Source organism: Lynx canadensis, chromosome B4 (genome assembly GCF_007474595.2).
Source record: "Lynx canadensis isolate LIC74 chromosome B4, mLynCan4.pri.v2, whole genome shotgun sequence".
Lineage (NCBI taxonomy): Eukaryota > Metazoa > Chordata > Mammalia > Carnivora > Felidae > Lynx > Lynx canadensis.
This window is the reverse complement of record NC_044309.1, coordinates 99945498-99959601: the sequence shown is the minus strand read 5'-3', so window position 1 is coordinate 99959601 and position 14104 is coordinate 99945498. Positions and strand designations below refer to the sequence as shown.

The window sequence follows — 14104 nt, the reverse complement described above, 5'->3', positions numbered from 1 at the left end:
TTACCTTGTTCTGCTTCTGTTTCAGGATTAAATGGTTTCAATGTGCTCTTATCTGGCAGTCAGACCCCCCATCCTGTGGGGCCACCTTCAGGTCAGCTGCCATCACTCAGCATTCCTTGCATGGTCTTACCATCCCCGACGCTGGGCACTTTTCCTGTTCTCTATTCTCCCACAATGCCCAGGCCAGTTTCCTCTGCCCCTGGTGCTATCCCAAATGTGGGACCTGTGAATTTTGGCTTGCCTGGCCTCGGATCAACGGCTCATCTTCTCATCGGTCCTGCAAACATGGTTAATCCAAAATCATCGACACTCTCCTCCGCAGACCCTCAGCTTCAGTGTCCAGGCTCACTCAACCTGAGCCCTGTGATGTCAAGATCACACAACACCATCCAGCCTGAATCCCCCATGTATGGGGGGCATCCAGTCTCTGTAGTAAAATTACAGCAGGTGAGTCCTAAAGTGAGCCCAGGAAGGTCATCACTCTGTGATGGGGTCTGCCTGCCTTTAATTAGCTTTAAGTCACATGACTGTAGGACGGAGGCTCTAGGTCAAGGTCTTCCTAGCTTCCACTGTAGACCCAGAGTTATCTGCTTATTTTATAAAGCATGGAGATATTAAGGCAGGAAATGCTGTGCCTTAAAGACAGAAATATTTTTAGTTGTCAATCTGTTCCTTAAAATTAGAGGGACTTATTTGAGTGATGGTTCAGGGGGGATTTGTGAGGAATGCTGAATAGTCAGATGATTTCTCCAGGCTTTCATTTCAGTAGATCAATAAAGGAGACCACCCTGAATTTTAGTTGTACAGCTATAGAAATAATCGAGAGAAACAGAAGTCTAGATACTAACACAAAGATTCTTAGCATCTGTCATTTCTTAAAATGCAGTGTTTAGGAGACAGGAGATACATATAATGTATACAAATGTACACATAAGACTATTATAATCGATATAAATTCATCAATACCCTATTTCCCCCTAAACTCCCATTTGTAGCAGTCAGTAAGTATGTGTTGATTTCCTCTTATGCCTTAGGCATTGTTCAGAGTGGTTACTTTTCTCTCACAGAGGAAGAGTTATGCTGTGGCCAAAAATATTTTAGACAAGTCTGTCAGAGGCTGACAAGGTTGCTAGACATTGAAATAAACAGTTTCTAAAGGTGATTATAATGTAATAACATGCTTTCTGATCACCAGTTATGTGCCAGGCACTGATCCAGGCAGTAAAGATATGCCAGTAAACAGGATAAAGTCCCCTGTCCTTTGAGGGAACATTAAGGAGATCAACGTTTAACACAAGAGGATACATATTAGCAAGTAAATAAAAAGCGGCGAGACAGATGCAGATACTTGCTATTTGCCCAGTGTGGTCTAAAAGGTGCTTGATAAACATGATCTTGTTTAATTCGTGCAGCTCTGTGAAGTCGTCACTTCTGTCATCCCCGTTGTATGGATGAAAACATTGAGGGACACATGGGTTAAGTAATTTGCCCAAGGTCACACAGCTGGTTGCGCCAGTGGCACCCTTCTAACCTGTTTGCTAGGCTGCCTTTCTGCACACGAAATAACAAAGTTAATTTCAGTTGTAAGTGCTGGGAAGGTCAACCCAGATGAGTGTGACAGAAAAGTGCAAAGGAGAGAACGCTTACACGAAGATCACAATGACGCAGGCCAGGACAGGGTTTACTTAGTTCAGAGATCGAGGACAGTTTGGACCTCACTGCTGTTTTTATTTGCTCTTTCAGTCACCGGTTCCAGTGACCCCCAAGAGCATCCGACGCACACATCGTGAGACATTTTTCAAGACGCCTGGCAGCCTAGGAGACCCGGTCCTTAGGAGAAGAGAGAGGAATCCGTCACGAAACACCAGCTCGGCACAGAGGAGACTCGAAATCCCCAGCAGCGGGGCTGACTAACCCCACGCCTCACCAGGCGGGGGCGGGATCAAACCACCTGAACTTCCCTGTCGCAGGTGATGCCCTGACGCTGGATGCAAAACGGAACGCAGGCCGTCAGGTCTTTGGCACACGTCCTTCCTCTTTCACCCACTGGTTCTGGTTACCTGCCCGTCATCACGGATCCTCTGTTTTCCGGAAAGTAATTGTTACTAATTGTGCATTCAGTACCAGTTAGAGTCCAGACTCTGTGCGTGGTGTCACAGTGAAAGCACCGACTGACTTCTGTGGTTTTGATTCAAGAATCCTCTTATTGCTGGAAGTAGATCTGAACAGGCTACTGGAGCCTTGTGGTTTTTCTGCTGGGGGAAGGGGGAGCTGTCTAGCACTTAACCAGGGTGAGCGTTCTGGGCATGTATTTCCCCTCACCCTGACTATAGATCTGTGGTGAGAGAAACTTCCTTTCTGCAGTTTCAAAAAGCTACTGCTTCCTTAGGCTTCACCAGGAAGCCAACTCCAGTTGTGAATCCTATGGTATTATTTATTTTGTTCCTGAAATGGGATTTAGTGCAAAAAGTTTACAACTACAGCAAAACACATGTTTTTTCAGGGTATGACGACTTGAATGTTTATACTTTTTTCCTATGATTTGCCCTGCACTTACTTCACAACCTGCTAATAATGTGGATAAATGTATATGCATGACAGAATGTCAAGACCAAAATAACTGTGAATGGCACACCTTGCTATACTGAACTGTGCTAACCCTGTCTGGGCGCGAGAACCAAGAGGGACGCCAGCAGCCTGAGAGCTGACCCGTGTGAACCGTGAGGTGTTTACTGTTCATTTGTAAAAATCCTACCATGTGCAGTTCCCTTCACTCTGTGCCCCGTGGGTGTTTTATTTAAATGTTAACCGTAGAGTATCAGGTTTGGAGGCCTTCAAAGAATCGCTGTTTATTGAATAAATCAGGATGGTAGCAAGTGATTATATGGAAAATTGGAACCTGGATGGGACCTTGTGGTAGAATTCTGAAGAGCTAATGATGTGGAACTTGATATAGGAAGATAGGTGATCGTTTTATTTTTTCTTTTGCTTTTTTTCTTTATTATTGGAAGGGTAAGAGGGAAAATGGACACATTATGTTGAGCATCCAAGAGTATGCAAACCAGTTATTTTTCAGAGTTTTTCTGAAAAATACAAGTGGTGAGTGCAGGGATTTCATTGTGCTAACATGAATACTATTCTGGAAACAATTATGCAATACTCGTTTGTTAAACCATATTGCTTTAGGATTTCATCAAGTAGCCAAACTAGCTCTTTTATTCCTAGATTTTTTGATATGTACCTCATTCTTGTCTCTTCCAGTAAGTGGCTTCCTCCCTCCCTTCCTTCCTTTTTCCCTTTCTTTTTTAAGCTTCTGTCTTAGATTTAGAATCTTGGTGTAGGGTTCTATTTTATTATTTTTGGACCCAATAAAATGTTCTATGAAATAAAAATATTAATTTAAGAGACTCTGGGAGTCTGAGCAAAGTAGCTTTATATTAACTACAGGATAATATTAGCCTTATTACCCCACGAGATTTTTGAAAACTTGAGGTAGATAGCCAGATTAAATAAATTTGTTATTATATAAAATTTTTATCAACACTAAACTTATAAAGTTTACAACATGGCATTTTTTTCTTTTTTACAATCTTTGCTAGCATTAAATGGATAAAATTATGGTTCTAATCATCCACAATTTCCTGGTAATGATTACCCTGAGCTAATATGAGCTAATATTTGTTTTATACTTTTATTGAAACAAATAAAAATATGCCCTTTTCAGGACACACAGCATCTATATCTGCACAGGGTACATGCATTTTTAAATATACCATACTTAAGAACGTCCACAAAAATATTTTCACTTGAGAGGTCTACATTTGGAAGACATCCCAATCTGATTTTCCCCTCACTGTTTTTGGATGTTCGCCACTTATTAAACTTCTTTGCTATCCCTTTTTTTTAATTATTATTCTGTTCACATGATGACCATAAAAACCTCAGAGAGTTCACGGTTCTTGAGGGGTGTTAAGGAGCAACCAACCCCCTAAATGAGAATATTAAGACTCTGTGACCATATTCAGCAACAGAAAACTGAGAACTAATCCCTTTTGTATCCGGGACACACTTTTTTATGTGGCTTCGTGATACCTAAAAAAATAAAATGATGCGGTGGTTGTGTCTGTCAGGAGAACGTATGTTCCTTACAGAGCAACTGATGAAAACGGACTGCTAAGCTAGACTTGGGTATTTGGAGAAGAGGAAAAGCAATGGCAATCTTGAGTCTATCGTTGTATTACTTAGTAAAAGAAATAATTGTTGGGGACCCTGCTAAGGACACGCAGCTGTGAGTAGGCACTGAGGGAAGGTGTGTGCCCTACACTGTCCAGGGTTTGTGAAACCCTTTCATTCTGGTACAAGAGTTGGGAGAACTTTTATACTTGAATCTACCTACCAGGTTTACATTGCTCAATTCTTTTTGGTAAGGTGCTATTTCTGTATTTAAGTAACTTTTTTTTTTTTCAATGTAAAGCTGCTTTCAGCTAATCTTATTGCACTGCTAGTTTTGTGTAGGTATTAATTTTATTGCTGCTTACTGCTTTTGTTTTCATCCTATTTAGCTCTGCTCTTTTTTCTAACGGCTATATTATCTATAGCTGTCTGCTTGGAACTTTCCTATATGTAAACTGATTTGTTTTTCTTTTAGAAAAATATTAAACTTGACAATATAGCAATAAAAATTAATTCATTTAATGAGATGTTGGTTGTATTTGCTCGTGGGCTGTGTGTACCAATTTCAGCAAAACTGTTCATTGTCGCAGCTCAGCTAACCAAGCCCTCATAAAACCCAAATCGGATCTTTTTTTTTTTTTTTAACGTTTATTTATTTTTGAGACAGAGAGAGACAGAGCATGAATGGGGAAGGGGCAGAGAGAGAGGGAGACACAGAATCAGAAGCAGGCTCCAGGCTCCGAGCCATCAGCCCAGAGCCCGACGCGGGGCTCAAACTCACAGACCGCGAGATCGTGACCTGGGTCAAAGTCGGATGCTTAACCGACTGAGCCGCCCAGGCGCCCCTAAATCGGATCTTTTGATTGAGACTTCCCAGTACCCAAACACCAAACCTTAATATGTCAGAATTACACAGGAGCTTGAGAGGATAGGACTATGCTCTTGAGCCTCTGATTTCTACAGAGTCAGAATCTCCATAGGTTTGGAGCTTCCAGATGATCCTGATGCCTATCCACTTAAAAGAAGCTCAGGTGAATGCAATGCAGACCACTTCCCCAACTTCTCATGAAATCTGCAAGGTTAAATGCCTCTCATTCCAGCAAATGCCTACCTTGAGTTTGTCAAAGCCAAATTCCATTGTTAACCCTCACTTTCAAATTAACCTCCAAACAGACCTAATCTGATTTTCTCTACTTTGTTAGCTCTCCAGTCATTTATGTCACGTTACTGTCAGTCCCCCCACCCCTGCTAAATTGTAGGGTCCTGGGGAAAGCGGCGTTGAAACCCCCGTATCGAGCCCAGTCTTGGTACTCAGAAGGCCCGAAATGGTGAAGGGAGGAACCACAGGACCCCGCCCAACAGAGCTGGCCCCTTTGCCAGCACTGTTAGAGTCAGCTCCTGCCTCTCTTATTTTACTGTGGCTTCTTCCTTCCAACACACCACTTCCTGTCCCAGTCTCTAGCCTTCCTTCTCACAAGGCACATACATACAATTGACTCTTGAACAACACGAGGTTTAAGGGGTGCCTGCCCCCGTGCAGTAAAAAATCCAGCATAACTTTTGACTCCCCAAAAACTTAACTATTAACGGCCTACTGTTGCCCAGAAGCTTTACCAATAACATAACACATATTTTGTATAGGTACTGTGCATTGTATGTATTCTTATAATAAAGCTAAAGAAGAAAATCCATTTAAATGGACCTGCACAGTTCAAACCCATGTTATTCATAGCTGTATAACACAGGATTAAACATGTTTCTACACATACACCAGGATTAGTTAGGATTTTACTAGCATATATTTAGCGGTATATTACGTTATAGTGGGGTCGTGCTGTACTGTAGGCATCTACCAATATCTTCTCCCTACAAGCCTCCCCTTTTTGTCTTTCACGGGGTAAGTGCAGTGAACAAGCAGGACTCATGAGGTAGTCCTGAAGGCGATTTTGTTTTGTCTCCCCCGCACTCCTTAGAAGCCTGGTCAACCGGGGTAACCCATCTGCCCCTGTTATGTACATCAGGTCAGGTACCGTGACTTCTCTGGTTACCGCCAATAACAGAAGTTCTACAGCCATTTTAAGTTACAAAGACAGTCTCAATTTATGCAGGTGAACATTTAAAACTTCTGCACCTGGGGCTCAAGACAAGCAAGGAAGGCGTGGATCTTTGTTTCTACTGAGCATTTCCCCTTCCTCAACGTGCTTACTTAGATTACTAACCCTGGGAAGGTCAAAGCGTGCGAACATTTGCCTGAACTTCCTGCAATGCAGGCAGTACGTTTTCCTGCAGCTGCTATTCTCCCGCAGTCTCTGGTTTTCCTGCAGTCCGTTCCACAGGCGCTCGTGGGCGGGATTTAGAACAGTCCAGGGCTGCCTCTATCCACTGTTAGCCCACATGCGGTGCCCTTTGCTCTGATTCTTGGAGAGAAGGTCCAGCCAAACTCATAGCGGCCTCTCCTTCCTTTTGCTGCCAAAGCTGCTGGCTCACCCACATCCCCTACATCCCCCAGGGCAGTGTCAGACACCAGAAAAGAGGGAGAGGCAAGCAACACCTCCCACACCTCCCCTTAGTGGTTCTAGGGAGGCAGGGGTATGAAGCCACAGCATAAGTTTCCAAAGAAATCACAAAATCCATTTTTATTTCCATTTGCTCAATCTTTCCAAGGCCTATGGGTGAACGGATTCAACAGTGGCATAACTGATGTGCAAAACCTCTTCTATCAATTCTCTGGAACGCAGCCTTTATTCAATTTGGTGCTGCAGCCAAGCTCACTATCTAACAACCTGTCGTGATAGTTATAAACTTCCACTGTCCAAGATTTCTGTTTTCCTAGATGGTTGTTACAGCACTTACTATCTCATAAAAGTAATCTTTGATAGCTGTTGATTTTTTAGTGTTAAGATCAGTTTTATCAGGTCAATGTACTTTCTTAAGCATTTGAAAATGCTTCAGAAGCTAAAAAATAATAAAGCTAAAAGTTTTCTTTCTTCCATTCCATTTTGTAAATAGCCTGCCAGTTCTTCTGCACAAGCATCCACTCTTTCCCCAACTGTGCCCTGAAAAACTCAACTATTGATGGTTATTAAAAAAAATTTTTTTTTAATGTTTTATTTATTTTTGAGAGACGAGAGAGAGAGAGACAGAGACAGAGTATAAGTGGGGGAGGGGCAGAGAGAGAGGGAGACAATCCGAAGCAGGCTCCAGGCTCTGAGCTGTCAGCACAGAGCCCGACACGGGGCTTGAACTCATGAATCACTAGATCATGACCTGAGCTGAAGTAGGACGCTTAACCAACCGAGCCACCCAGGCGCCCCAATAGTTATTAAGAGTCACATGAAAGTGGGTGACCCTGATAAAACAAAATTAATTTATTGCTACTACAGGATTTATTAGACTTAAATTTGCAAGAAGAAATACATACCCCAATTTTTTTTTAACTGGTTTGATAGTGGGACTATTTTTCTTAGAGTACTGTGCAAAACTAGGGTTTGGCAAAAGTTACTTTGAGAAGCAATAAATTAATCTACCAAACAACTCTCTAAAACTTCTTAGTCTTCACTGAAAAGCAAAGGGATCAATATTAGCTTCTTAAGGTCAGAGACCATAAATGATTTATATCCATATTCGCAGTATCTACCACAAAACATGCACCCAATAAAAAACTGGGGGAAAGAGTATTAGAGGATGAGTTACCACAAAGACTTAAAAAGACAAACAAACAAAACCTTTGAAGCCTTTTTCACTGCATGGTTCTAGGTACATAATAGTCGTTGAGTAAATAATTGTAGTATAGCTTGTTTTATTTTTCCTTTTTTAGTTTAAAAGAATGACGTCTCCTGTGCCACCAATGCTTCTACAACAAAATGGCCATAACCATGCTTTTAGGCTTTCAGGCGTTATCCCATGTAGCATTTTCCTGACCCTGTGAGTGAGGCTTTCTAGCCCCTTCACAGTCTGCACCCAACCTGCCCTCTCTCCTATGCTAGAGATTGCATTCATTTCTGCTCCTCTTCCAAGTTCTTTATCACAGGGTCTGGAAGCCTGGGAACTACACTTCCCAGATCCCCTTGCTACCAGGTGCTAGCTGTGATTCTGTCAGTTAATTACTCTCCTGCAGGATTTGGTAGACAGCAAGGAAGCTGGGGCCATTCTTCCTCAAGCACAGAATGCAGCACACTGAGATTTCCCAGCTGCCACATTTGATTGGACCATGTAGCAGCTGGCCACAGTTTCATGCTGTTCCCAACCATCAGAGGAAACAGCGTCTCCCAGACCTCTGGGAAGTAGCCACAGTGACACAATCTGAACGCTTCACAACAACCCCCTGACTGCTGCTTTCTCTGCCTTCCAGCGATTTTGGAAGCACCAAATTCCCCGTATTAAAAACTTTCTCCTGGAAATACCTAGAATGTTTTCCAAGTTCTACACAGACCCCAGCAGTCTCCACCGCTCCGCCTTCCTTCTCTTCCACCCATCCTCTATCAATCATGCCCCTCTCTGTGCTCACATGCCTCCTACTCCCTTTTGCATCCATGCCTTTACCCCAGCTGTCCTCTCTTCCTAAACGCCCTCCTTCCACCCCCACTTGTCTTCTCCATCAGGCTGTCTCACATGCATCTTCCAAAATCCAGTTCAAACGTCCCTCCCTCAGGAAGAATGAGCTGGTTTCCCCCACCACACAGTGAGGCCAGCCAAGGCAGAAATTAAGTTCTCCTCACCTACGTACTAGCACCCTGTTCAATGAGTGTGTGAATAAGTGGTCAATCACACTGAAGGAAACACAATAGTGCACCTGTGAATGGGGTAGCTTAACATGAAATGGCAACGTGAAAATGGTGAGTACAAGAAACAACAGCTTCTAACCAGCATCAGATCATGAATAACCCTACCCCACCAATGTCCTGCGCATCATTCATTCCGTCAATAAACATTTATCATTGCTATGCAAAAGGAGGTAGTCTTGAGTGAGTGTGAGGGGGTGGGGATCAACCCTTTATATCTCTTTGATAATGGTAGAGAATTACAGATGTCTAGTGCCCAAGGGAACCCTGAACATCATCTTATTCAGTCCCCCATTTTACAGAGAAGAAACAGAAGCAAGTTAAGCGACTTGCCCTGAATTACACAGCTACTTAACTGGTCTGGTGAGACCAGAACACAAGATTCCCAATGACCCCACCCAGCACCCTTGTCCCTATGCCATGCCACATATCAAGCTAAGGCAAAGTCTTTTAACAAAAAGGTAGAAGGAGTCATTCATACAAACCTATCCAGTTTTCAGGAAGTGTGAATTTTACAGATTACAAACTTGGTTGTGCAGAAAGTTGGGGCTTTCTTATACAATGAGTCCCCTCTTCTCACAGCAAGCAGACACCGTGCAAAGTAAGCTGAACGTCTGCAATGGGTTTCAGAAGATGCGTATGAGACCGCCAGGTAGAAAACAAAAACATGGCGATGGGAGGAGAGCGTTTAGGCAGAGGTGCAAAGGTATGGATGTCATCTTTATCTTTTTTTAATGTTTATTTATTTATTGTAGAGAAATTAGGAGCACACAAGTGGGGAAGGGGCAGAGAGAAGGGAGAGAGAGAATCTCAAGCAGACTCCACGCTCAGTGCAGAGCCACAAGTGGAGCTCGATCTCATGACCACAAGATCATAACCTGAGCTGATACCAAGAGTGGGATGCTCGGGGCGCCTGGGTGGCTCAGTCGGTTAAGTGGCCGACTTCAGCTCAGGTCATGATCTTGCGGTCCGTGAGTTCCAGCCCCAGGTGGGGCTCTGTGCTGACAGCTCAGAGCCTGGAGCCTGTTTCAGATTCTGTGTCTCCCTCTCTCTCTGACCCTCCCCCATTCATGCTCTGTTTCTCTCTGTCTCAAAAATAAATAAACGTTTAAAAAAAAAAAAAAAAAAAGAGCGGGATGCTCAACCAACTGAGCCACCCAGGCGCCATCTTTAAAAATCTCTATCAAGGGGCACCTGGGTGCCTGTCTATTAACCATCCGACTTGGGCTCAGGTCATGATCTTGTAGTTCATGAGTTTGGGCCCCGCATCAGGCTTTGTGCTGACAGCTCCGAGCCTGGAGTCTGGCTTTGGAATCTGACTCCCTCTCTCTCTGCTCCTCCCCTGCTCATGCTCGCTCTCTCTCTCTCTCTCTCTCAAAAAATAAATAAATGTTAAAAAAAAAAAAAATCTCTACCAAAACATCTAAACTCCCTTACTATTGACCATAAATATTTAGGGAAATGAAAAAATAGTAAAACTAGTATTTGTTTACTATGTAATTTCAAACCTCAGAAACATTGAGAATTGTTTTATTCCTCCATAAAAAACATATCAAGAATAGTTTGAACAGCACTTACCTCATCATATAAATGAGACAAGTGCTGATTATCTTTTTCCATGTCTTCATGAATTGTTATACTCCTTTTTAAGTTTGGGTCAGCTTCCATATTTTATACTCAGTACTTCTAATTCCATAAAACATCTCCAAGAGTTCATTTAATGGAAAGCTTTTGTAGGCTTCATTTCATCTGGGGCGTCATCATCTTTTTATCATAATCGTCACTTATGCTGACGAACTCACCTTCTTTAAGTGCCTCTAACTGCAAATCTAGCATCTCTCGAATGGCAGCAGTGCTGACATCCGTCGGCTATTTCTTCCCAACTACATGGATATCCGATTCGAATTGCAATTCGAGCATTATCACTTTTTGTTTCTTTACCTCACTTTCATCTTTGCTAATTCCTGTTTTGAGCATTCATTTTATTAACATGTCATAAATTCTTCTCACTGGGAAAAAGACGCACCATGACTGCATGTTTTGCCACGTGCGCGAACACAGAGACTTTGTGCAACAAACTTTGAAAGGGGTGACATTGGTCCTGGCGGGCAACTGCTTTTTACGTAGTGATTTGTGGGCTGAAGCAGCGATGTTTGAACTTTATGCAATTACTCGTGGTTAATATATCATATCAGAGTAACTGAAATTTGAGCCAGGGTATGGGGGCTGGTGTTATTTAACTAAACCATGGTAACTGGCAAGTGTGCATATCAGAACTGTGCAAAGCAAGGACTGCTTGCATAGGTTCTGGGACCGAAATTAATTTTAGTTTAAGTCGTCATTCTATCTTGTGGCAGAAATTAGTTTCAGTGGATTCAGAATAGTATCAGTCAATTCAGTCCCTTTTCCCCACTACACACTTCCTGCTGCTCTCTAGAGGCAGTACTCTTAGGGGCAAGTATTTAAAAGCATATTTCAGACAGGTTTCAACAACGAGGGGTGTTGGGCTTACGCCACTGGGGGCACAGAGTAGGACTCCAGCTCATTTTTATTCCGATCTCTTTTGTTCTGCCTTATTCCACATGCCAGTTTTATCAAACTGCAGCAATTACAGTTCCACACAAGCCAGGTTCAAAGGAAGAGAGGAAACAAAGCTTTGAAAGTCCTTCCAGAGGAGTAAGGAGGAACTTTCTCAGAGTTGCCCAGAAAATCCCTCCTTGTTACTAGCCCCAAATGTGTAACATGTCCACTTCCAGACCACTTATTAGCAAGAGGTACAGGATTGCCTCTATCCCATTTAGACTTGTCCCTGCAACTGAAGCACATGGGCTCGACCGGGGTGGGGTTGACACTTGAACGAAACTTGGTTCTGTTAGAGTGTAATAAGCGGGATATAGATGCGGGTGGCAATTTCACTAGCATCCGCCGCCTCTCCCTGCAGTCACATGGCATCACTGCCTGGGGAAGGACAAATGGCTTCTCAGTCCTTATCAGTTCAAACAGACATCAGCTGAGAAGTACATTTTTCCTTCTGCTGTGTAGTCCCTTGTATTCCTTTTAAATATATATATATATATATATATATATATATATATATATATATTGGGGTTTTTTTTTTGTTTTTTGTTTTGTTTTTTTTTTTTTTGAGAGAGAACGAGCAAGAGAGCAGGGGAGGAGCAGAGAGAGGGGGAGAGAGAGAATCCCAAGCAGGTTCCACACTGTCAACGCAGAGCTCGCCTCGGGGCTTGATCTCAGGAACATAACCTGAGCAGAAACCGAGAGTTGGACGCTCAACCGACTGAGCTACCCGGGAGCCCTTCCTTGTGTCTTCTGAAACCCTTGGTACCTACCAGTTCTGCCACCTCTCTGGTACCTCCTGCTGGGCCTCATCCAACCACTGCCTGTGTCAGGTCTGCTGGTTCGCAGTCCTACGTTCACCATACGGCTTGCAGCCCCAAGGAAAACTGCTGGTTTTCTAGGGCGCTGGTCTTTCACTGCCTTGTGCATGCCTCAGGGGCCCAGAAAAGTCTCGTGAGGCTGCCTCTAACTCTCCGCCCAGATGGTTTCAGGTAACACTGGGCCCCATTTCCTGTTTAACTCTGCCCTTTGGAGCTGCCATTTATAAAGCTTCAGCTTGGTATGCAAAAGCAATTAGCTTTTTCAACCCGGCAAGGCCATTCCAGTGAAGTGTTTCACTCATTTTGAGGACCTCAATCATGAAGAAACCCTTGTCTGTACACAGAAGCACATACAAAGGTGTTTATCTTTCCATTTTTGAAATAACAAAAAGCTGTAAACAAACTAAAGTTCAAACAACATGGATAGTGATCGATTCATAACACATACTACTATTAAATACTTTCAGTGAAATAACTAGACCTACATGCATCAACATGGATACGTCTAAAATACAGAGTACTAAGTGGAAAAAGTAATAGGTAAAGAGACATGCACATTCTACATTATGTATATTTTTAAAGCACTTTTGTAATAAATAATAAAAAGAATAGACACAAAGAATGTACTCTTGCATCAGGATAGTTACTTCTAGAAATGAAAAGGCTTAAAAGAAGTATAAGATGGGGTTGGTGGAATACTCCCACTGCATCTACAATGTTTTATTTCTTTTTTAACAAAGGAATCTGAAGTCAATGGGGCAAATGTTAACAGTTGGTAATTTTAGCATACAAGCACTCATGGTTTTGTTATATTAACCTCTTCTGGATGTTGGAAATATTTTGTAATTTTTTAACTAAAATAAATATTTTTACATATTTGTATAACATATAAATATATAAACATTTTATATAAGATATGAGAATATGTAAAAATATTTAATATTTTATACAATAATTTTAGAAAATGATTACTATCTCTCTATGATAAGTCAGTGGCTCCTGCATGGGTGCAGGAGGCTGTAACATCAGTCAGAATAGCTGCTGCCCCATCCTGGAGGAAGTTTGTACAACCTTACCGTGTGGAACTCAGCAGAGGCTATACACTTACCTTTCCAAAGAAATATAGATGGAAGTGATGAGTGTCCCTTTGGAGCAGGCTTTAAGACAGTGCTCATGGTTTTCTATGTCTGTTTTTCCTTCTGCCAAGAAACCACATGTCCCAAGAGGAAGCTGCTCTGTCACCGTCTTCAGCAAGGAGCAGAGTCATAGCCAACCTGCAATGACCATGCAGCATGAGCATGAATAAAACTTGTTCTTAAATCACTGAGAATTGGGGTCATTTACTACCTCACCTTCATTTTGGCTATCTTGTCACAATTTAAAAAGCGTAATAAATGAAGAATCGACATAGCATGGGCTTTCAAAATCACTATTAACATTTTGCAATACTCTCTCCCTCTCTCTTCTTTTTAATGCAGAAACTAAGCATTAAGCATTGCATTTAAGCAAACTAAGGAAGAGTTATTTAAACTCAATAAATTCAACGCTTTGAAAACTCCACCTGACCTCCTATTGCCACAGCCCAATTTGGTATCAGACTTTAGGCAAGTGTCATCACACAGTGGTTTTGGGGATAAACCAGGGATTTTGAACTGGGATGTATAAATCATTTTTGAGGGGTAGTTATATATCCAAACAATTTTTAAAGGAATCAAATTCCCTTCCATCTTCAAATTCTATTTGTATTCATTT

The 14104-nt window shown here is 42.3% G+C and overlaps 1 protein-coding gene across 1 annotated transcript in view; it reads left to right on the top strand.

Annotated features, from left to right (window-relative positions):
* Nucleotides 1-3356, top strand: part of E2F7 (E2F transcription factor 7) — a 37929-nt gene extending 34573 nt beyond the window's left edge. Inside the window, exons 12-13 of the mRNA XM_030323285.1 lie at nt 26-447; nt 1744-3356. Of these exons, the coding sequence (XP_030179145.1) occupies nt 26-447; nt 1744-1914 (593 nt within the window). The 3' untranslated portion in view covers nt 1915-3356. The remainder of the gene's footprint in view (nt 1-25; nt 448-1743) is intronic.
* The last annotated feature ends 10748 nt before the right edge of the window (nt 3357-14104 follow it).